General features: G+C 40.7%; 1 protein-coding gene across 1 annotated transcript in view; it reads left to right on the top strand.

Annotated features, from left to right (window-relative positions):
* SNX3 (sorting nexin 3) overlaps window positions 1-22,496 on the top strand; it is a 34,229-nt gene extending 11,733 nt beyond the window's left edge. Inside the window, exons 2-4 of the mRNA XM_077812902.1 lie at window positions 15,438-15,533; window positions 15,904-16,028; window positions 21,787-22,496. Coding sequence (XP_077669028.1) covers window positions 15,438-15,533; window positions 15,904-16,028; window positions 21,787-21,892 — 327 coding nt within the window. The 3' untranslated portion in view covers window positions 21,893-22,496. The remainder of the gene's footprint in view (window positions 1-15,437; window positions 15,534-15,903; window positions 16,029-21,786) is intronic.
* The last annotated feature ends 2,022 nt before the right edge of the window (window positions 22,497-24,518 follow it).

Below are 24,518 nucleotides of genomic sequence, written 5' to 3'. Positions count from 1 at the left end.
CACTTGTAGCAAAAAACAAAACCCATGACTTCTTCTAAACTTACTAGGACTGCTCCATGATTTTGGTGTGTGGGGGTGTGGTTTTTGGTTTTTGGATTTTTTTATACCAGGACAAGTCTGCACCCCTACTCAGCCTTATCAAAACTTGACTTGATATTATTAACTGCTTTATTTTAAGGGAAAGCAAAACTTAATCGTAAAGGAATCAATTTCTCTGAACTAAGTGACCATTGTAGCATCAGAGAACCCTATACTTGCAAGAAGCAACTTTGTGCCTCTGCTATCTGGCCATTTGAAAGACTTACAATGATTAAGATTCCTTGATATCAATCTTCAGGAGTTTCTTACACAACCGTTTAGACACAAAGTGCCTGTAATGCAATCCTAACTGCACAGTTGAAGATTAGCCTAGCATGGGAGAATATTCAAATGGCATAGAACTGGTACTTCCATCTCTGTGCCCTCTCTGATGTAGAGAGGAATGTCCTACACATTCCAGGTTATGTTGTTACAAGGTAGAGCAGTAGAGAGCAGCCCCAAGACTGCTCTAAACTATGTTGGTGACCAAGGTAATGAAAAAACTGATTCCAGGATTAAGGAACTGTAAACAACTGCTTTTTGGGTCTCCAGCACTTAAGCCCTAAGTGAACAACCTACTGGAAAATATACCTAATCGGTGCCAAAGAATTCATTCCATAGCTGATACAAAAATATGTAAAATCCCAGGATATTTATGAAATAACAAACTGATTATCACTTTAATCTAGAGTGATCGATTTATGTTCAAGTCAGTCAGTTGGCTGGCTAAGATGTTTTTCTTAGTGTGAAGGGAATCTTTTTTTTTGGAATTTTTAAAAACTAAGTGTTTATGAACACCAAGTAACTTCTTTTTTACACTAATATAGTTTCCCTAACTCTAGTTAGGAATCTGAGTGTATGAAATGTTCAGCTATGTTTGTAGGCTTATCTTGAATTCAGTAAAGGCATATGAAAACTTCTGGTCTGACTGGCATAAAACATTGTATAGTTCATAACCTGCAACCAGGTGCTCTAGGTTCATATTTAACAGCAATGGACAGCTGTGTGAAAGCAGATATTGTTTGATCATTTATTGAGAATAAAGCATGTCTTGGTTTAGACTGCTGGAGATGCAAAACTGCTGCTCCCTGGTGACATAAGTAGTAATGATGTCCTTCCAGTCTTTAGATCTCCTGAAAGCTCTTGCTATCTCAATTTATATTTGCCTCATGTAATTGTGCACTGGTGACAATTGGGTATTTTAGAGGAAAAACAAACTTAGAATGAGGCAATAAGATCAAATGTAGAGTTGATGGACTGAATTCTGCCCTCAGATGTTTGACTTGCACCAGAAAAATAGAGTCGAGTTTGGTCCTCCTTTTACTGCACACAATGGTGCTCCCAGAACATACCAAACTATATACAAATAGCTACTATAAAAGCTTGCTGCTTTTCAAATTTGGGGGGCTGATGTAAGCAAAGGACAAACTAAAATATGAATGAGATAGGTATAATATACAGATACTCAAGCCTTCTCTTCTGAAGTTAGTTTTGCTAACTCTTTCCTGTGTGGAATAGAGGCAGCTTGTGAGGGGAGACTTCAATCCATCCATATTGGATATGAAGAATGACTTCTTGGTTTGGTGGGTCATGTGGAACTACGCTATAAAAGCGGCATAACCGCTTTTGTGGCAGCAGCATTAGGACCAATATATACACTTTTGATACTTATCCAGGGCTGAGGGGAAAAACTTCCAGAAGCTAAACCCACTAGCTATAGGCTTGCACAGAATTCTCATCTGTCAGAGGGAAGTGATAGGACCTCTAAGAGAGGACTATCCCTTCCACCCTCTAGGTGGGCTTCCATCTCCTCCCCAGAAACTGAAGGATGAAGCTATTTGATAAAAATGAAATCACCTGTGAGAACAGTTTTTTTTTTTCTCCTCTAGAGTTCTATTTTACTTCACTGAGCCTCCTTTCTGACCTCTGTGAATACGTCAGTGCCTGGCTCTGCTGATAACTTTATTTAGGAGCAGCAGAGTGAAACCGACAATTCTTAGAGTACACTCTCAACAAAGTTCTAATCTAAGTCAGTGTTCTGTTGGTGTTTAAAGCTCTGAGCAGTACCATGGGCACTAAAGTGATCTACAGTCTTAAAGACAACAGTGCATTTGTAAGGTTTACTCTGCAACCAGGTGGACTAGAAGTTTATCTTAAGGGAGTCTCAGTTCTGCAGAAATCGATAGTAAGTAGCTTAAGTCATCAATGGCAAGTTGAAAACTTATCCTGACAAATAGGCGTTGGGTTTTTTTTTCGAGCCCTAGTCCAATGTTCCATAGCTTGAAGTATGAAATTCAATAGTAACATTAGTGGGTGTGTCCACAGAATATATTCTTATAAAGTTGAACTCCATATTTGAACTTTAAATTAAAACAAAATGCTTTCAATATAGGAATGTCTTTATAAGACTACAGCACTGTAAAAATTCTTGTCTGACTTATCGCTTCTCTTTATATCCCATTAAGTGGCAATACAGGGGAAGAAGAGGATGGTGTGACGCAGATGTATATGTAACACTAGTTCAGAATGAGCAAGAGCGTGTTCCAAAAAGTATTAAATAGTCTTGAATGCCCTTATTGTACTTATATCTAACTGTATTTTGGAATCCAAATGCAAGACATTCTTTTCCAGGGGAGCATATTGTATAAGGTAACTCAAGTGTAGGGGCAGATCTAAACATCTTGGACAGTGGGGGGGACTCCTGGATTTTAGATAACATTCAATCTACTCTTGAGATTTTTTTTCCTAGGGAGACCTTTTACTGTAGCTTCTGAATTTGATTTAATAACTTGCTAGCTTTGTCTTTGTACTTCAGAACTCTGGTAATGACAAAATATTCACTAGATGTGTGCCATAACAATGAATGGGCTATATGTTAAAGCCCTCCATTTTCCAGTTGGCTGGCAGAAGGTAATAAAGGATCACGACTCCAGACCTGAATGTTACTGCTTTACAGTGTCAGAGCTCCACTGGGATGATGCATGTTTTATTGCGGGACGATGGAAGGCTCTTTTCATTGCTGAAGACAATGTTCTATTTAGTTTTTTACAGGTCTGAATTCAAAGTACTGATTCAATTGTAGCTTTTTCCATAAAATGCAATAAAATCTTTTTTGAAAGTTAATTGCATTTAAGCTTGTGCCATCAAAAGTGAACTTAGTGCATTTTTATGAAGACCTACTATAGCTTACTTCAAAAGACTACATCCAAAGAGGTGCTATGGCAATAGGGTAGTTAAGAGGAGAGCGTATGCGGGGGGACAGACAAGTACTGCAATGTTTCTGATGAGTTCTACTTGCAGATAGTTTTTATTTTGAATAAAACTGACCCATACTGAAGGAAATGCAAAATTACTGTTAAGTATCTAACTCATGCAAGTGTGTGGGTGAGCTGCCAGAGCATGCAGAATGACTTACAGATGGAATGTCAACTTCAGCTTTCCTTCCTCTAAAGTAATCTAAACACTATACAGATTGTCTTAATGTCTTTTGCATGAATGTTTTCAAAATGCATACTGGTAATAGGAACATGAGTGGCTGCTGTGGAAGGGCTTCTTCAGATCAATTGAGTAATTTTAAATGTTTTCTAAAAACCATCTAAAGCTTGATTACTTTTACTTCTATAATAAACTTCTATTTACAGGCTAAATGATTAACCCTCTAAATTCAGCTTCTACCTGTCTTACCATATGTATAATCTTGGCTAGTGGGCTGCTTTTTTTTTTTTTTTTAAGCCTGAAGGGGATTAGACCATATTCATGGGCAACAGTTTGCCAAATTTCAGTTTAAGGATTAGCCTTTCTAAATTAGTATTCAGCTTTTCATTTCCATAACAAGTTCTTCTCTTTTTTTTTCTTTTTTTTTTAAAGTGCTTAAATCTTGGGCTGAGCATAGCTGTTACCCAGGGCAACTTTTTACAACCAAGCTAATGCATCTTGAAAAATCAGGCTCCTAGTATTGTCTTGTCATAACCAAGAGCCAGTTCTGAGATGTGTGGGAGACCTGGAACTCTCATTGAACTTGAAGTTGCAGGTACTTGGAACTCTGTAGGAGTGGGCCAGTAAGTCACTGTTCAGTGCATGTGCCCATATCTAGCCTTTTTGAGAGGGGAAATTGATTATTCCAAGTCCACAAACCTGTCCTTGGCCTAAACAAACATTTAATCCAATTCATAGCTATACTCTTCCTACTTGTCATATACTGCTAGGGAAATGTTTCTTTGCAGAATTAATCTGTTAGAGAATAGGATTTTAGTAAATTCCGTTTGACGTAAACCAGCAGAATGGAGCACAGCAACACAACAGGAGAGGAGTTATAGCTGACACACAATGGATTGAAATGGGAGAGACCACTGAAGTGCTAACAATGGCAAATCTGATAAATTAAACCCCTTGTTTTGAGTGAGTGAAACTAAATGATGGTAGCTGGTAGCTAATCTTGGTTATAATGAATTTATTTCCCTTGAAGTTCTGGTATGTTGGCTCAACCATATCAAACATCAGATTTTGTTTGTGGTGCAAATACAATTTAATACGCTTTCCATAAAGACTTCTCGCAACAAAAATGTAAGCACCCTTCATGCTTATGTTGAAACAAAATACAGCAGGTATGACTTACAGCATATTATGCCTTTTTACACTTGGCTTTGAATTTTGTAGCCCTTTCATTGTGTGTAAGTGATGTATTAATTCTGCAATTCTCTAAAGTAATTTTTTGTGTTCCAAATGCTCCAATTGGGACTGGGCATCCAGAGTTCTGGATGCACACAACAGTCCTTGACCTGAAAAGCTTACTCCAAATACAGGGTAGATGAAGGTTATGGGAAGGAATGCAGTTTGGTTAATTCAGGTATCAAACTTGGTTTTGGTCCTTTGTACATTAGTGGAGGACAAAGGTGGGGGGGGTGTGGATGAATAGGAGTGAAGGGTAGGGGGGAGTTCAGCAGGGCTGTGAGAGTGGATGTTCATACCAATATGATCAGCAAGTAGGAAAATACTCAAGCAAAAAAGTTCCTGAAATTACCTGTTTCCAAGGGTGCCTCCATATCTCCCATCATATAGCTGTCTTAGCTTCCAGCTCCTACCAAGAGGGAGGGGAGTCCTTGTGCCCTGAGGTCAAACTCTGCCCTTGGAGCAACATGGGCTAGAGGAGGGAGTATGGGCTACAAGGAGCTGGTTATGAAAGATCTCCAGAGGCCAAAAATGCTGCAGATTTGCATGGATGCAAATCTGCAGCCTCTGTTGGTGATAGTTTCTTTAATGGAACTTGTTCCAGGAGTTGAAATATAAATTCTTAACATTGTTGCTTTCCTCTTCTAATGGGGGGAAAACAAAGCATTGGTTTGAACAGTCTGATCATTTTGGCATACACAGGATACTCTGATGGTGTCTTTGTTAAAGTAGATGGATCCAACCAAAATAAACTGGACTCCTTTGGAATCATGAGGGCTAAAATCTTTAGCAGAATAACTCCTGATGCAATTCTGTTCTGAAGTAACTTGGAGTCCAAAGATGTCTGTTTTTCTCCCTCTCTGTGCTGTCTGATTATGGACACATCTTTAGTTCTTGTTAGTCTTGTATAGCCAACATTGCTGTAAAAGAGTGAGCTGGATTATGGTTAGTAACTCCCCTCCCTGACTCAAAGTCCAGACAGATTGCAGAATATTTGTTGTTTGACCTAGAAAGAATACATTTGGACTCTGATTCCAAACAGATTTTGTAGGGCTGGTATTTTGAATCTGTATTGTCATTGCAGAAGCATCTGATTGCACTTCTAGTATTCCAGAATACCAACTTCATTTTCTCTTAGAGAACTGTGATGCTTTGTGGAATCGGTCTGTAGAATTTATGAATTCTGGTTTCATTGTGATTTTTTTCTTATGAAAATTGCTGTATCATGGAATGTCTGTATATCTGGATCCACCACTGTTCCCTCTAAGCTGTGCGTGGGTGCACACGCACACAGATCCTAAACACCACACACACACACAAATTTGCACAGAAGCACAACAATTTGCACAGAAGAAATTTTTTGCACACATGGCCTGTCAAAAATTAGAGGGAACATTGGTATCCACCATTGCTGACAAGCCTCTAACCATGTCTCTCCCAGGCTAGATATAGTGGAGAGGAGATATATTAAGGAGGCTGGCTACAGCTGGAAGAAGCCAGTTCCTCCAGCTTGCCTGTAAAGGGCTGGGATTTGGAGAGTGGAAAATTACAAGACACATGACACAAGGACTCAGCTGTTAGTGGTGGGACTTGAGACTCTCAAAGCCACACAGGAAACTTAGGGCAGAGGCAGGAATGCTTTTGTAGCAGTAGAGGCTTGGCTTAGCTGCAGGATCAACCAAGGTCAAAGTATGCTGGCAGAGAGAGGGGGTCCATAACTAAGAAGAAAACACATGTGCTGCAGCAGAAGGACCCTAGACAGTCCACAGAGGATCCTGACTGCAGTCCTAATTTTTCAGAGTGGTGAATAAACTATCATAGAAATGTATGAAGGGGGTATTTTTGTATATTTCTCATGCTTAAGTAAAGAGCAATGATTTAGAATCCTGTGCAAAGTCTCTGTTGTGACATCTATCATATTCCCTGAAGTTAACTGTAGACCCTGAACGCCCATGTGGATGGGTTCTGGGAGAGGGTGTGTTTAAGCTATGCAGGAGTCTGGGGGGTCAGTACTGATCCTGGGGGCTGGGCAACTAGACCTTGAGGTCTAAACTCGCAGGATGGGGTGCAAGATTGGGAATCTCTTTTCTGAGAATGTGCCTAGGGACCTTTAAACTAAGGGCAATATGTGACCTTCCACTGGTGGTATCTGGACCAGTGATCTGCTAGGTCACTCCAATCCTCAACTCTGGAAGCCAGCCTTACTCTACTCTGCTGTGAGAACCCCCACTCCCAGGCTGTTCATGCACAGCCTCTAGCATGTAAACTGCTCCCAACTATGGGAGTGAGCGCTTCTGGCCAGCCGCTGCTTGGATTGTGCAACTGAATGACACTACCCAATACCTCTGGTCTCAGACACAATCCTAGGAATCTCCATCTTGCAGTGTCCAGTTATGCCCGGTGGACGCTGCAAGCTTCTGAGTTTGTCAATTTAACAAAGAAATTGATATGTAACAGGCTTGTTATCCCAAGTCAAAGCACAATAAGTCGATTTGCTTTTATTTCATTTGACCAAAACGCATTCTAAGCTGATCTTAATGCTTTCAGTGCCCTTACAAACTTAGGGCATGGCTACACTGGAAACTTCAAAGCACTGTCACGGAAGCGCTCCCACGGCTGCGGTTTGAAGTGCGAGTGTGGTCGCACATGAGTGCTGGGAGAGAGCTCCCCAGTGCTCCTGGTAATCCACCTCCATGAGGGAATTAGCTCCAAGCACTGGGAGCGCGGCTTCCAGCGCTCAGCCTGTTTACACTAGCGCTTTAAAGCACTCTGACTTACTGCACTTGGGGGTGATTTTTCACAACCCTGAGCCAGCAAGTTAGAGTGCTATAAAATGTAAGTGTAGCCAAGCCCTTAGATGCTTCTCACCACAGGCTGGCTGGTTGACCTTCAGCCAGGCTGTCCCCTTTGATCAGCGCTTCAGTCGATTGGTGGTGGTGTCTAGATGGAGGTGGGGGAGAGAAAGAGCATGGCAAACATCTCTCCCTTTCATAATGTTCTTTCTTCCCTCTTGGCTTTGATTTGGGGGGAGAGCAGAGTCAGGTGAGCATTACCTCATTGCAGTCCCAAACTGACCAGCAGAAGGGGGGTGACTCACCTGAGTCCAACAGATCCTTTGTTGCTGTCTAGGCCAGTGTCCTTTGTTCCTGTGAGGCTGGGCTGGGTTTATCCCATCCATGCCCTGATGAGGTCTGAACTGCTCCTGGAGAGTTTTTACCTGGGCTTGTTTTCAGCTTCATAACTGTATACATCAAATTACAACCTATAACACTGCTGTAACAAAGCTCAGTGCATCATGAGCCTTCCGAAGACACCCAGCGTGACAAACTTTGCATTGGATAAAGAAAAGGAGTACTTGTGGCACCTTAGAGACTAACCAATTCATTTGAGCATGAGCTTTCGTGAGCTTCAGCTCATTTCATCGGATGCTTCCGATGAAGTGAGCTGTAGCTCACGGAAGCTCATGCTCAAATAAATTGGTTAGTCTCTAAGGTGCCACAAGTACTCCTTTTCTTTTTGCGAATACAGACTAACACGGCTGTTACTCTGAAACTTTGCATTGGATACCACACAATCCTATTAGAAGGATGAACATGTGGGTGCAGTGTGTTTCCCTGAGGTACAGAGTGTCACACGGTGCATGAACCTTGTTCAGACTTCGGAGGAGTAAAACAGATGGAGTGTGGTGAGGTGGGTCCCCCTCACAGCAGCCTGGTGAACACTCAAGATGGGGCAGTCTGGTGACTATGCATTGGATAACAGTTTGTAAACAGTAAAGGGCCCCAATAAGTATTTGACTTTTTTGATCTTAGATGGGGAAATAAAACAAGAAAACTTTTAAAAAGACTTGAATCCCTGAAGTACTTCAGCTCTTTTGTGGTCCCACTTTTTTAACATGAGCCATAGCCAGCCACCCTTACTGTGCCAGCTTAGACTGATGCAAAAAAGCTGTTTCTTTTGTTTTCACCTTTATTAGACTAAGGTTATTGCTTATTTTGATGGGCTGGCTCACCAGCCTTTATGAAACAACTTAGTGAATTTTTCTTACAGAAGTAGTGCAAACTTGTGCTGTAAATAGGAAACAGTTAATGGTAGCAGCAGCTACTGGAATCAGTGGCAATTCTCCCTAATCTCACGGGTCATGATGATCTGTGGCTCTTATAGTGAGTAAGTGAATGAATGTTGCTGCTCATATTAGCCAGAGACTCTAGTAGGCTTGGTTTGGATCTCTTGCTTGCTGGCATTGTTACCTGGTGCCATAGATTATGCCTCCTTGCACTGTCTTAGCAGGATCCTTCTTCATGAGGAATTGATCCCAGCCTTCGCCTGCTGGCAGTTACAGCTTCTTCATGAATCTTTGGTACAATAGGCAGCTGCCTGGCTAGATCATCTGATGCCTGCTCTTCTTGTTTCTTCATCAGAGGTTGAAAGGGATGGAAAAGCTATTTCACCCCTTCTAATGAGATTCATCTTGGTACTTTGGGTTGCTCAAGCCCCTCTATCAGCTCCTGTAAAGAGGCATGTATAGCCCACTTCCACTGGGAATACAAGATAGGTTAACAGAGAGAGAGGCTGTAAAGTGAGAGCAGGGTGGGTGAGAAACAGGAAAGCAAAACAGTGCTTTCAGTCTGCAGACTTGCTTGAAAGCAGATCCACTCAGATGTATCAAACAGGTGTACTTCTGGGAAATGAATATGGCTGTATCTGCACTATTTAAAATAGCTGTAACTGCAGTGATTCTACTTCCTTCAAAAGGTATGCTAAATGAAAAAAGGGGTTAATACATTGCTAGTCCTTTTTCATAGCTTCCTTCAGGTCATGGATTTGAAGTATAGTAAAAGTACACTGGTCAGTCCACATGACTTCTCATCAATAACTTTCAGTTATGAAATACTTGCTGTTATGTCTAACCCATTATGTTTCTCAGGGCTTTGTGAAGTAGATTTAATCAATACCAGTAGATGCTTTCACAAATGCTGAAACTGCATCAATTAGCCACAGGGTATTTCAAAACTGGAGGAATTGATAGAAGTTGAGAGGCACAGGAAACAAACCAAGTGCTGAAATAGTTAAACTAATGAGTCAGATTTAATCACAGTTGTGCCAAAAGTTCAAAAGGGAAAATGTGGAAGGTAAAATGAGCTGAACTGGCACTTTTACCCCAACATTGTACCTGTAAGCCTGATATGTTGTTTAAAGATTAACTTTATAGACTTCCGTACCCAGAAGTATGAAAAATCTTAGGGAACTCTTTTCATAGGCTTGATCTTTGCATTGAATAAAAGAGCAGCTAATCCCTTTTATTAAGTAACTTGAGAGGAGGGAATCTAAAATGTGAAATCTCACCTGCAGAAAACACTCAATATTGTAAAGGCCTTTCTATCTTTAGACACTTACAAAGACTTAATATTTTAATGCGGAAGGTTGAACTCAGTTAAAAAGCCAATAGGTGAAATCAGAGAGAAATAATCCAGTTCTTTATTTCTGGGAATCCTCATCCTGCACTCTGGGGGACCTAATTTATTCCCTGCTGGGGATAAGAATAGTGTTCTGTACAGAAAGCCAGCATCTTTAAATATAAGCCTGACTTTTAGTATAATAAGAGTCTTGTTAGCTGCATTTTTGCGCTTAGTCATTAGTACAATGAACAATGTTGTGGTTACCTGGGAAAGAACTCAAATGCTGTCAGACGTCCAGTGAGCTCAGATTTAATGTATGAAACATATACAGTGTTATGCACACAAGCATCTGTAGAAAGTACATGGGAGTATATGTAAGTAGCATAGCGTAGAAGTTCATACACATCAGAAAAGCTTAATACTAAACAGAACTGCTTTACTACATTAGGCATAATACAAGCTCTTATTGACTGGCAGTTACACCTATGTGTGCAGTGACCACTAAATAGGCCTGTTTCTCTTCTATATAGAAGTAGTTTCGTAAGAGGTAGTGCAATTATAGGCAATTAAATTTGTACTCAGTGGCTTAACTCTTCATTCAACCTCAAAATATCATTTGGGTAGCCATAGAGCTTAACTGCCCACTTCCTTTCTTAAATGGAAACTGTCTGAGTTGGGCCCAGAATTTGACCACAGCTTACTAGTTTGTATAGTCAGTAACGGTCAACACGTGTTTCCAAACCGAAATGTTTCATCAGTCCACCACTCATCTGTAATTTTAGGGTTGCTCATAACAGTGTATGATAGACTAAGGAGTCTTAGCTCTTCCTGTGTAGTACACCTGTGGGAAAGATACTAGAGGGTCACACACTTAGTAGCTTGTGTAGAGTGAACTATACATCCAGTTGGAGAAAATTAAGGGTGGGTGGGTTTGGGGGTGTGTGAGAGAGAGCAGGGATTGCCAGAGAATCTTCTACCTGCAGCACGGAATAGGCACTCCATGGGCCTGTTTGTTTATGGGTTTTTTTTAAAACTCTTCCTTCCTTTTTCCCCACGCCTAGGAGTGGAAATCAGGCTTTTCCCATTGATGCCTAGAACACTCTGAAATTTTGGGATTGATCCGATGTGTTGCACAAAAAGCCTTCAGGCCAAAGCTCATGTGCTTGCCAAGGAGTCAGACTAGATCAAAGGTTTCAGAATAGCAGCCATGTTAGTCTGTATCGGCCAAAAGAACAGGAGTACTTGTGACACCTTAGAGACTAGATCAAAGGTCATTAACAAACTGTTAATGTGTGTTAGCATGGTGTATGTGGACAGTTAGAGTGCAGCAGGCTAATGGGGCAAAGATACCCAACCATTTAGTTCAAGGCAAGCTAAGGTGTGAATCTCTGCTGGAATGCCCTCCCCTCCCCTAGAGCAGTGCTTCTCAAGCTATCTGATGTGGGGGGCTGGCAACTTTTTTTTTTCCAATGTGTGTGCAGACCGGTAGCCGATGGCTCGCGGACCGGAACCGGTCCACAAACCACCACTTTGAGTAGCACTACCCTAGAGCACCATCCATCTGAAGATATCAAAGCCTGAGAGAATTCACCCTTTCACTCTCCGGACCAACAAGAGACAAAAAAAGTAAGATTAGTCAGTCCCTGCTGCCTTGATCCCCCTCTGCCCCTGAGCTTCCCCACCACCCAGGCTTGCAACCTCCACATTGCCTTTTACTCCCCTACCCCCAGAATGCTATTGAATCCTGTTTTCCATCACTGCTAAACCCTGGTCCCTTGCCTTGGTCATCTCTCCCCGTGATTCCTGTAATTGTTGCCTCGGCAGCCTTGCTCCATCTCCCTTTGCTGCCAAAGAGTCACTCACTATTTCAGATCCCTGCACAGCCTTCCCCTTGCTTTCTGCATCTAGGGCAGATTTCTCACCTGTAAGGCCCTACCCAGCTCTTCCTGTCTGTCTCCGTCCCCCACTTTGCTCAGCCCAAGCTTCCCTCCACACCATGCCTTCATATTCTTTCACCAACACCTTTATGCTGCCTTTCATGCCCCTGCCTTCTGTGGGGAACAGTCTCCATCTTTCTGTAGGTCACATCTCAATTCCCCCTTCATATTCCTCCCTACTGCAACTTCTGAGATTCCTGCACATATCCCTTGGTGTGCTCTGTAGGTCTGACCTGCTGACTGGATCATAGTCCTTGGGACAGGGACTTCTGTAGAAGCTGTCACTGGCACACTGCAATTCTGAACTTCTAGTACAAAGCTCTCTGCCACTCTGAAATGGAAAATGCTTTATTATGTAGGCTGAGCTGTATACCAATGAGAGAATAGCGTATTAAGCTAAGTGTAGGCAGGAGCAAGGGATGCCAGAGATTCCTCTGTCTACAGCACCAAATAGGTATTCTGGACCCAACCAACAGAAATCAAGGTATTCCAATTTGCTAGTTTTTCACGAGAATTCTACCCACACATGCTTAGAACAGTCCCTGAAATTTTGGAATTGAGTGATTGAATGCTGTAATGAAAAGTTGCCATGTTAAGCAAAGAGACTTCCATCAGGTTGAGTGTAGGGGCCTGACTTTAGTTGGCCAAACCCATTCATCCGTCAGTGACTTATCCAGGGTGGTAGGTGTATGTGAAATAGCAAAAGGGAGACCAAAATCTCAAGTGTGTAGCTGTCTAATATCTACTACTGTTCTCAGCGATGAGATGAGCCAGGATTATTGTAGACTATAAGAAGCCAATAGGATTCAGTGAAGTAGAAAGAGCTTTAATTAACATATGTATCTAAATGTTGGCTCTGATTTTGTTTGTAATCTCTCAGTATATAAACATACAGAATCTCAAGCTATGAAAGTAGGTTAATAAATTACTTTAAGTTAGTAGATCTCAAGCATTGCCAGGTAATATTTCCCTTTGCCAGTTGTGAGCAAGTTGCTCAGTGCAAGTTTGTCTGATTAGTCTTGTACATAATTGACTGTCAGACTTTTCTGCCATGTCCACTCTGTCAAGTGGCCTTAATATGGTAGTGGGAGTCAAAAATTCTCTTCCTTTCTCTGACCCTTATTTGCTATGAGACAGTGTCACACATCTGTGTCTTGTTTCCTCATCTGTAAAATGGATACCAGGCTCTGAAGGAATGTTGAGGACTAACATCTCTACAATGATCCAACTATGGAAAGCCCTGAGGGGAAGGTTATAAGCGGGATGAAGACTCTTTGGCAGGGGTACCAGAGGAAAAAGTGTCCAGTTGCCAACCTTAAAATCAAGTACCACCTCCTGTTTAAAAATAACTGCACACAGGAAAACCTCTTCATTATCCCTTCTGCCCAAGAACTGTTGTGAGAATCCTGATGAACAAATGCATCTTGCATTTGATCCGAGTTTTGAAAGATGGGGATTCCAGTATTTCATGAGAGTCAGATCGGTAGGTGTGGCATGCTCCTGAGAAGGCCTAACCAGAGAACCTGCCCTTAGGGCTCAATTTTAGTTTAATGACTTATGGAAGTTCTTGACCTCGGAAGTGAGCGCTAATCCTGACCCTCAGTGTCATTGGAAAATATTGCTGAATGTGAACTGTTGGAGACCCATTGCTATATTTTCACATTTCATGGAGCTTAACGATCACAGGTTATTTATGGTCTTATCCCCCTTCTGTCTCTGTTCCTAGGTCACAACAAACTGCCTAAGTGACATTTGCTGCCAAAAAAAATCTTTAATACTAACTAGTAAATAATTATGTAGCCTATTATAGGAGGAGCTGGTAGTGTTGCTTGTAGTCAAGGTTGCTTAACAAGTTGTATCACAAGACCTTGTCAATTGCTTATAAGCTATACCAGGCTGAAACATCCCATGCTGGATGTCTGCCTTTGGCTGGATTTTTTTGGGAAAGTTGTGGGTGTGGGTTTTTTTGTTGAAGCCGTCCAGCCAGGTCATCATAGAACTAGGTTGGAGGGGGATGGAGGTAAATGCCCATGTCAAAAAATCTGTTTCATTGGGAAGCTGTAGTGCTTCCATGCTCTGGTGAAGGGACTTCAGATTTGGCAGGGGTATCACCCTGGAGTCAGATGCACCTTTTTCACATCCCTGTAAAGTGTCTAATTTGGCCAAAGTATAACCCTCTGAAAAATCAGCCAGCAAGTGTTTGCAGGCTTGTTAAAAGCTGGCAGCTAAATTCTCTGAAGATTCAGTCTTCACTGAACATGCTTATTCCCCCCCCCCTCCCCTCAGCTCCCACATGTGACTGGTCTGCAAATACTTTATCCCCACAGAGCAGCTGAGCAGGACTTTCCCTGTAATTGCTGCATCTGGCTGTTGAGAGCCATTGTGATGCCAGGCACCAGAACAGAGAGCAGGGAGACTCTTCTATTCCTTTTTTAAATTTTATTTATTTATTTTAAAGGAATGTTACTGATGTTGCTAAGTTAAGCACTCCAATTTTAGGACATGCTAGATGTAAGGTTCTCTCTGCAATCTTAATTTGTATGTATTATGATAGTCTCTTTAATTGGTCACACTTTTTCCACAGGACGGCTGCCTCATTTAGTGCACAGGATTGACTCTGCCCACTGAATGGGCAACTATTTAATATTTTAATTCTTGTCATTCAGTGTGTGGTCCCAGTCCTATTCATGTGCAGAATAGAAAGTTATTAATTGTATCATGGTCCAAGGTATTGATTTGAACACCCAAAAAACCAAAACCACCTGTGAGGCTTTTGGTTGAAGTGACTTGTCTCTTGTTGCATTATAACTCTTTTGCAGAGGCACAGATAGAATACTGTTTGCCACAGTGGCATTCAACTGCCTTTACAATGAGATTCTGCTTTCTGTTCCTGGAATCCCCTGTCTCATTCACTACACACCTTCCAACTTCCTGAGGCAGGGGTCATACAAACAACACAACCGTGATTCTTTCCCAGAGGACAGTCTATCCTGTGCACAAAATGAGACTTGTATCTTGAGGGGTGGCAGGTGAGGGAAAGTATGTGATCATGTAATTAAAGACTGTATCAATGCATCCAAATTTACAGCTTTAATTCTGGCATTTTCTAACTTTGAATGTTTGACTTCACACATCAGTGTTTTAACCTTTTTTTTGTTTAACTTAAGAGCAATGATGAGGAAAAACATTGACTCCTTTCCTCCTTTTTAAGGAAGGGTATTGGGGAAGGTCATGACTCGGAACTTAGCAAGAAACTTCAACCTATTTTTGTCATTCTCCCCCTCCCCCCCCCCCCCCCGCATCAGTTGTTCATTTTGAAAGTGTAGTCACTTAGTGATCTATCTTTGTATTTCAGACAAACCTTCCTATTTTCAAATTAAAAGAGTCTACAGTCAGAAGAAGATACAGTGACTTTGAATGGCTGAGAAGTGAACTTGAAAGAGAAAGCAAGGTGAGTCAAATACTAAAATGTAAATATACAAATCTACTTGGGAAAGCTTAATTATCACAACATATTAACCTTTAAATTCTCTACTGGGGTGCTGAAGACCATATAAAAGCTGTAGAGAGGCTTCAGGTTTTAACTCCAAATTTAAATGTCGTAATCTTACGGTCTGACACAAGTATAAAATCGCTTTTTCTATGTGGACTAACTTTCTTCATTGCTTCAATGTAGGCAAACAAATTCCTTTTTCACAGCCTAAATGCAGTATTGCTTATTGAGGTGTGTCGGGAGGTGGTTTGGGGGTGGGGGGAGGGGGTGTTAATCTGCTTGCAGGCTGGAGTTATGGTTACTTTTTTTTTCTTTTAAATTGTTTTAGGTTGTGGTACCACCCTTACCTGGAAAAGCTCTCTTTCGTCAGCTTCCTTTTAGAGGAGATGATGGAATATTTGATGATTCATTTATAGAAGAAAGGAAGCAAGGTCTTGAGCAGTTTATAAACAAGTGAGTGAGTTTATTTTTTAGCTTATGAACAAATGAGTTTTATTAGCTCCTTTCCATCTTTTAGTGTTAAAAGGTGGCTACACCATGTTTTAGAACAATAAGCAAGATGCTCAAACCACAAGTTTTAAAACATAAAATGTTAATATCCAAATCTGATGATCATATCCGATATCCAGCATTTACTCATTCAGCCATTCTCGTGTGTTGACCAGAGTTCTGTATGTTTTGCTTAGTTAATTTATGCAACTTAATACTGAAATTACAGCATTCAAAAAAGTTCTACTTGTATGATTCTTTCTGGAAAAAGGTACGTTCCATCAGACAAACATTTTAAGCTTACAGACACTTTGTTTGATTGCAGAAGTGAGGTATTATCAGCTCATGTCATGGGGCACATTTTTCTTTTTATGGTAAAATGTGTTCTTTTGAAACTGTAAAAACACTGTCTCAATCAAGTAATCTGGTATATTATATTTATTAAACTAAATATCAATTTGAAACAACCAGGTTGAATCAGGTTGTCTAAAAGCTAAAATAACCTAAAGGCTTATGCCAGGAAGCAGAGGTGGCCCAACTACTTTTTTTTTTTTTTTCTTCCTCCCTCTCTCCATGTATTGACCCAAACAAAACTCTTTAAAGTAAATCTAAGCTTTCTAATACCATTTACTGTAAACCAGACTTTCAAAGGCAGTCCAAAAAAGTACTAATTTGTAGGTGGGAGTGCTGTAGGGCTTTTGTAAAGTGTACCTCATCTGTTTTGAGAATCAGTGATGACTAAAATTAAAAAAAGAAATCTAGAAGTTATCATTCTGAAAGATAAGCATTTATAAAGGACAACAAACAATTACACTGGCATTTAATGTCATTGAGACCTAAACTGCATGAAAGTTTCAACTCTTGGGAGTAGCACAAATGTCTGACACTTTATGGCAGATTGGTTAATGGCTTGGTTTGCTCAGAGGCAAAATGTTCTATCCTCCCCCTTCCCCAGTGTATGTATAGATTAGAATACTGCTTCAGAATTTAAACAGCTGAGGCTAGGAACTTTCAAATATGGCCTGTCAGTGAGGATAAAAGCTGAGGTAATACATTTTGACTTTGATGCCTTTAACAAAAGCATCTGCCAAATTCAGGTGTTCATACTCTTTGAAAAGTACAGAACTGAGTTTGTTTTAAATCTAGTTGAGATTGGGGCTATCAGAATTTTAAATTTGGGTTTGGACAGATCAAATAATATGTCCAAGGTACTTCAGTTTTCTCTTAAGGAAACAGCACGGCTTCTTTTAATCAGGAGAAATTTGGGAATGGGTACTGAAGACCCTCTTCAAAAGCAAAACTATGAATACTTGCATGTCAGACAGGATAAACACACGTACTTGCTACACTAGATCTGGACAGTGAAAGGGTGTTTTGTATGTTTTAGAAATCTGGACTTCACGGACATGGATATAAACATAACCCTACTAATGATGCTACTAGGATAACATGACTTCAAACCTGCAACCGCTAGGTTCTTGAGGCAGGCACCCCTACAAAAATTATTCTAAGGATAGCATTGAATAATAAGTGCTACTTTCCTATCCAGGTATCTTACTACTAAAATGCCTTGCATCATGTCTCAAAGCTCATTTAATCTGTCTAGCAGAGTGTACCAAGGAAATAAACTTGAGAAGGAGATTGCAAATGGCTTATCTGCAGCTTAATGTTTTTAGCCTTATTACGTATCCATAGCACAAAGTACCTCTTACGCTTTGTTGAACAAACAAAAGGTGAAGAATAGAATTCTATAGCAAGTCACCTATCTGGAAAAAATGCATTCTAAGTTTGTAAGTGGTATGTTGAGTGTGATATGTTGAATGTCACATTGACTACATATGCCTTGGAAAAATCTAGCTTGTTTCATTCTAACCTGCTCCAAATGAACTTGCTCTTTACATTTAATTTACAGCCTCTTCCAAAAGTAACATATATCCCGGTACAAAAGATAGCTAATCCAACTGCAAGTAGAGTACACTGTTGATGCCCATAAACTTGCTGGAAAAGTTTAAATCCATCTTGAATAGTTAACAATATATTCTGAAATTGTAGAACAAATTATTCAAGTCAGCTTCCCTTCTTTTGAAAGATAAAAGCAGATTTTTAATGCAGTTATTGATGCCTCTTGAGTACAGCTGGAACAGCAGCCATTACTGTGTAAAACTCCTGATTGCTCTGAACTTGTTGATTCAAATTTAACATCTCCTACTTTAATGAAAAGAGCTGTTTCAGGTAATAGCATGTGCTGTGGCTTAACAGAGAACGACAGTGGTGAACGTTGAGAGTTGGACCCTGGTCCTCTACATTGTAAAGCAGATCCAAATATTAGCGTTACTGAAAAGTACTAAAAAACAAATCACCACATGCCCGAATTCTCTTGCAGCTAAGGTTGAGTGTTTCAGGGGAGTCTTGCTAGCACCCAGAGACCACACTTTCCTTACCAGAATTCTATACTTAAGTCTAAATGAGTAGTTAAGGTGTTGGCTTAATGATTATCTACTGGCACCTTCATCAGGTCGCACTGCTATCCACACTTTTGACTGCTGGATGCTTGAATACAGAGTTTTCTGGTAGCCTATGTCTGCACAGGTGCATAATTTAAAGAACCAACTAAATGACAGCAGTGTAACTTGACTGAATTACTTGCAGCCATTCAGGATTGTGGCTGGGTTAACCTTGAGGTTGATAGTACCATCTTTGCACAATGCAGTTCTGACACCAATTTTGTTGTACCAATAAAATAAAAACCAGCAGGATCTTATTAAAAGGGGAAAAAAGGCAAAATACCACATTTATTGTGAATATAGAAAGAATCATAGTAAGCAGTTATAGCTGTAACATTACACACACACACGTACGTACGTACGTACGTTCTACAAGGTTATCATAGTTACCAGCCTTAGAGTTGCTCATGCCAAGCCACTGGCCAAGTGGCCTGGACATGAGGAGGGAGCAGGGCCTTGTCTGATGCTCCTGGAAGTTGGTTTGCAGAATCAGACCCCAAAGTTCTCACTTTCTAGAGTCCATTTTTATAGGAATTTCTTCCTATGCCAGTCTATGGGAATTGCTTCATCATGCTGTTGCTGATTCAGTCAGCGGATAGCACATTCCTGACAGCTCCATGCTGCTAGAAGTTATCTTGTTCTTTGGTTCTCCCATTCTTGAGGCTGTTGGGTGGATTCCAGTCTGCCCTCCGGGGGTCCTCCTGGTTATTTCCACTTGACGCCTTCTTCAGCCAATGGACACTGGATTCTTAGGCTGGCACCTCCCTGATCATTCAGTTATTATCCACACCAAGCATCCATCCACATACATCCTCTATCTCTATTTTAATCACAATTGTTAATACAACAAAAGGGCGGGGAGTCTCTGGGTGCTGTTTCTGTTGCAGAATATTGCTTTGAGTCTCTGTGAATTGCTTTGAGAACAGACTGTCTTAGAATGTACTAACGCAATCAGCAGCTTGCAAGTTTCACACCTAGAGGGAGAGAAACAGTACCAAAACCCAAGATACCTCTTAATTAGTAATACCCTGGAATTTAAACTATGGGGAATCACACTCATTTGTGATTTTAATACAGAACTTCTTTAATATGATCCAACAATTTGGGACACAGCATTCTGTGCCATACTTGCATCAAGACTGACTAGTTTCACCAGTGTGCACAGTGCAAACATCAACAGCGATGATGCAGCCTGTGCTGATTTAGTATTTACACAAAAATTCAAGGGCAAGAACAAAGTGCCTGGTCCAGGTTGCATCTTACTCTGGATGATCTGATGTTGAGCTGTCACACCTTTAACTCTTCCTTCTCCAGCTTGGTGGAAAGACTTTCCCATCCTCCATATAAGAGCAGGGTGACTAAGACTGCTATTGCTAAAGAAAGGATTGTCAAATTCCTTGCACAGTGCACCAGAAATGTAAGGCTTGATGCTAGGACTTGTCTGGTAAAGTCTGTGGCCAAACTGAAGCTGCCAAGATAACAGCTTTTGCTGGTAGATTAGCTGACCTACATAGCCAAAAGTCACTTCAAAATGTGGAAGGATTGCTCTGGTCAAGAATCTTTTACAGAGAACGGAGCCAAGAGCTGTGGAAGGTCTCTTGAGGGCATTGACCTCCCATGACATCAAGTTGCTAGCATGCAGTGGAAAGTGCTGTTATCAAAAGTGTCTTGCTGCATGGGCTGGCAAATGTCTGGCTTCCACTCAGATCCAGAAGAAGCTTTGACTAAACTTTGATTCCAGAAGAACATGTTCAAAAAGTACAGGCCGTTTTACAGGAGGTGAAAGACTAAGTCCTCTATAATCTCAAACAATCAATAAAATCAATCTATAATTGTCAAAACTCACAGATAGGCAAAGTAAGAAATGCTGCCTCACTTATTACTTTGGTATAAGGATATTTACTTTGTATATTTGGACATGTGATGTTGACAGTTTGTTTTAACAGATTTGAAAAGTTAAAGCTTTATAACCTCTATTAATTAGTCTGATCCTCCCCATAATTTTCCACACAGTGAAAACTTTATTGATGATGCTTAAAACCCATAATTTTGTGCTACTGTGAAAATGTAAATAAAATTTAAATGTTGAAATATTAAAAAAACTGCAGAGCCTAGTCATGTTATAGGTCATCTGCCTTATGCTGGATCTTTTGAATTTCTATCAATTCAAAGAAAAGTTTAAAGATGGTCATTCTGGGGACTCATTCCTTTCCAAGAGAAAAGGGGAATCAGAGCCTTCTGATCCCTGCATGCACGTTCTGACCACAGAATGAATCTCCAGTTTTCAGTAGAACAGAAGTGCTAATCTTGGTCTGGAGTCAATGTTGCTCAGTAATGGTGGTCTAGTTGCACAGACTCTGAGTAACATGTTCCCTGACATGAATGATTGGGATGGATTACACTACTGTGGAAGGTACCCTAAGATTGACTGATTCTTAGATATGTCTACCCTGCAATAAAACACCCACAGCTGGCTCATGCCCACTGACTTGGGCTCAGAGGGGTTGGGCTGTGGGGCTATAGAATTGCAATATAATCATTCAGGTGTAGGCTAGAGTCTGGGCCTACAACCCCCTCCCCTCCCCAGGGCCCAGGCTCCAGCCTGAGCCCAAATGTCTACTCTGCAATTTTATAGCCCCTCAGCCCAAGTCAGCTGGCACAGGCCAGCCATGGGTGTTTTATTGCAGTGTAGACTTTAATCCCTACTGGACTAGAAGAATGCCTACATGCGCTGCTAGAACTTACTCCAAAGCAAAAAACCTTCCTACATCAGGGTAGGATCAAGTATGTCTGAGGACTTGCCTGAGCCAGTGAATCAGTCCTTGTTACAAACTTTGGATTTGGCCTTATTTTTATGGTACCAGATTGACTGACTGGTCTGTGCAACCGCTGTAATGTGGAGATAATTTAATAAATTAACAAATGAATATGCCTTTCCCTCAATGTTTTAAAGACACCTGACTCACTGGAGAACATCCTGTCATGTACCTCCAATATATGGTATAAACACAAATATCCCAGGGGTCAGGATGGGAAATTGAAGAAATACGTGAAGTCTCATTCTTGCGTAATGTGTTGCATTTTAGGTGTATACATTTCTTATCTGGGGTTGGGTATTTAAGTGTCTTCAGGTTAAGAACCTGAAGGGGGTTTTAGCAAAACATATTAAGCTTTTGTTTCACTATTTGTCTGGAACTAACTTTTTCTTTTCTTCCTAGAGTTGCTGGCCACCCTCTAGCACAGAATGAACGCTGTCTTCACATGTTTTTACAAGATGAAGTAATAGACAAAAGCTACACGCCATCCAAAATAAGACATGCCTGAATGCTCTAAATATACACCTCAGAATAAATGTTAGTGATTTAATACACATGGTTTAAGAGTTTAGAGTTAAGCATGCTGGAGATACTGGCCCAATAAGCCTCCACTATACTAACGTGAGTATGCTGCTCAGTCTTTGCATTAATTTTATGGCAGTAAAGAACTAATTTGCTTTAGCTAAATCACTCCATGAATCTCTCACGATTATACTAGCATTAAAGCTATTTAGAGTCCCTCCGCACTAGTGATGGAGTCCTTTCCACTCTTGTCTGCAGTGACCCTAACAGTTTACTGAGTTGGCCTTACTTGAACTAGCCCTGTTCCAGTGTCGCATGTTCACCTGCATTTGATTAAATCACTTGACTGTTTCTTGTTAAAATAGCTCCTATATTATCTGTTTAACTTGTGTGTAGAGAACAGAGGCACTCTTTCAAATATCCCCATGTGTAAGATAGACACTTCTGCAATTGTCTTGAAGCTTGTAAAACACTTTATACTGAAAAATGAGGGAATTATCTTTATATTCTGTAAAAAGAAAAATCAAATTTATATACTAAAATCATTTTGTCAAAAGTTGTTTTGAAATAAAAGTGAAAATGCACTTCCAGTGAGTCTCTTGCTCTGATACTGACATTGAGTTGGGGAGCGAGAGAAATGTTTTCTTCCCTTACATTCCTTCACCTCCTGAGCAAGTTGGCTCACCTCAAATACAGTATAAATTTGCTAGTCTTTCCACTTCTGGTGATATCACATACTGCTAGCCAGTAATAAGTTACAAGTTCTTGCATTACAATAGTGCACCCGTAACAAGGTTGTGGCTCAGAAGGTATGAAAGTGAGTAAAAGGTCACCTATAGAAAACCTAGCCAATTTGAATTGCAGAGTTGGTCACTGGCTCTAGATGAGATCTCTACATTGCATCTGCCGCTTACAAGAGAATGGGAGGGAGCAATGTTTCTTACAAGGTTTTCACTATCGCTGAACTTTCCTTGGAAAGGAGGATGAGTTGTGATCAAACTGAAGATGGAAGCCAGTTCATAGTTGGATACAACTAGCATGCTTACTCCTTGTACTGAAAACTTGCCCAGAAAAAATAGTTTGTTTCAAACAGGTTCCTTTTACATTACTAAGAGAACTAACAGAACTGTATGATAGAAATATATTTAACAAGTTAATGACATGTAAGCTGGTGAATCATGAGTTCTTAAACCCTGCAATTCTTTGACAGGCTCAAAAATACTACAATATCTTACCTTGGCAGCTTGGACTAGAGTAGGGGCTGGTTGCTACAATCTAGGAATAAATCTGAATTTTATATACTAAGAATTGCCTATTAGGGAGTCATTTGACAGAACAGCATTGGTGGTTCTCATTCTTTTTAAGTGTTGCACAACTTCCGTTTTTATGTAAATGAATTCTTAATCTTGGTTTGCTGAAGACTGAGTCCAAGAAAAGCCATGAGCTTCAAGTAATACTCTGGACAGTTGCAACGGAATGAGAATACTGACTCAGCTGTACATAGTTGACTTTTTAGTATAAAGACCCAATTTGTGTACATACAATCAAACTGCAATGCTTGCTGAAAACACTCAATATCAATCCAAATGCTAACACCTGCAGTCAAATGTACTACAGTGTTCTAAGAACACCGAATGGGTTTGTGGTGGCTTTGATTTTTTAAAAAAAAAAATCTGCATGGTTGCTGTTCCTTATGCTCCCTCTCTGAAGCCCCTGGACATTCTTTTAGATGCAGAGTCATCTGTCTATAGAGCATTTACAAGTTGGGCTGTTTATGAACAGCTATTGTATCACTACATTATGGAGCCCCCTACTGGGAGTGAGTTGCATTCGTCTCACATTCCCCTCCCCATCCTTCCAAGATGCTGGGGGCCCTTGTCTGACATTGCTCAAAACTTTGTGGCACTTCAGAGGCTGAATCCATAGAATGTGTCACTCAGTTGCTTCCTTGCTTATAAGTTGTTTCTACGTGTAGATCACTGGATTCTATTCTAGTAGTCTTTAATACTGGATGCATATTACTAGTAACTGTCAAACTTTGTTTTCAAGTATGGTCAGTTGAGATCCCAAAGGAGTTTAGTTGAACTCCTATTCAGTGTAGTAAAATGTTTACTCTTAAGCTGTTTAAGATGCATGTTAAGATGTCAGTGTTACACTTTAACAGATTTTAAGGTGAGTATGTGTTGCTCACTCAAGGGGGCTGTTCATAGATAATGTCTAAAAGCCCCTCAACAGACTCTTGTGCCCATCTAAGGGATCTTTAGGGAGCTGTTGAAAGCTCTGTCTTGTTCCCCTCGCTGCACAAAGGTCTTCCTAAAGCCTTGCGGTGCTCTCCCAGTGGTTTAGGGGGCCAACCTGTTAGAGCAGAGCCTCTATATTCTGTCTCTATTCTCTTTTTATTGGGGGTCTGGTTGCCTTATATGTGGAAGGAAACTGGGATGGAATTGATGCGCTGGGCTTGTCTGAGTCCAGAAGAAAAAGCTGGAGGCTTGAGCTGAAATAAGAGCAGAGGCAAAGTGACCCCTATGATCTCATGGAAACACTAACGAATCTCTACCCTTTCTATCACAGCCCCCTGGTGCTTTAACTCTCAGCGCTCTCATCTGGGACCT

Source organism: Eretmochelys imbricata, chromosome 3 (genome assembly GCF_965152235.1).
Source record: "Eretmochelys imbricata isolate rEreImb1 chromosome 3, rEreImb1.hap1, whole genome shotgun sequence".
In the NCBI taxonomy this organism is placed as follows: Eukaryota; Metazoa; Chordata; order Testudines; family Cheloniidae; genus Eretmochelys; species Eretmochelys imbricata.
Note: the sequence above shows the minus strand (reverse complement) of the source record. Positions and strands in the feature narration are given on the sequence as shown.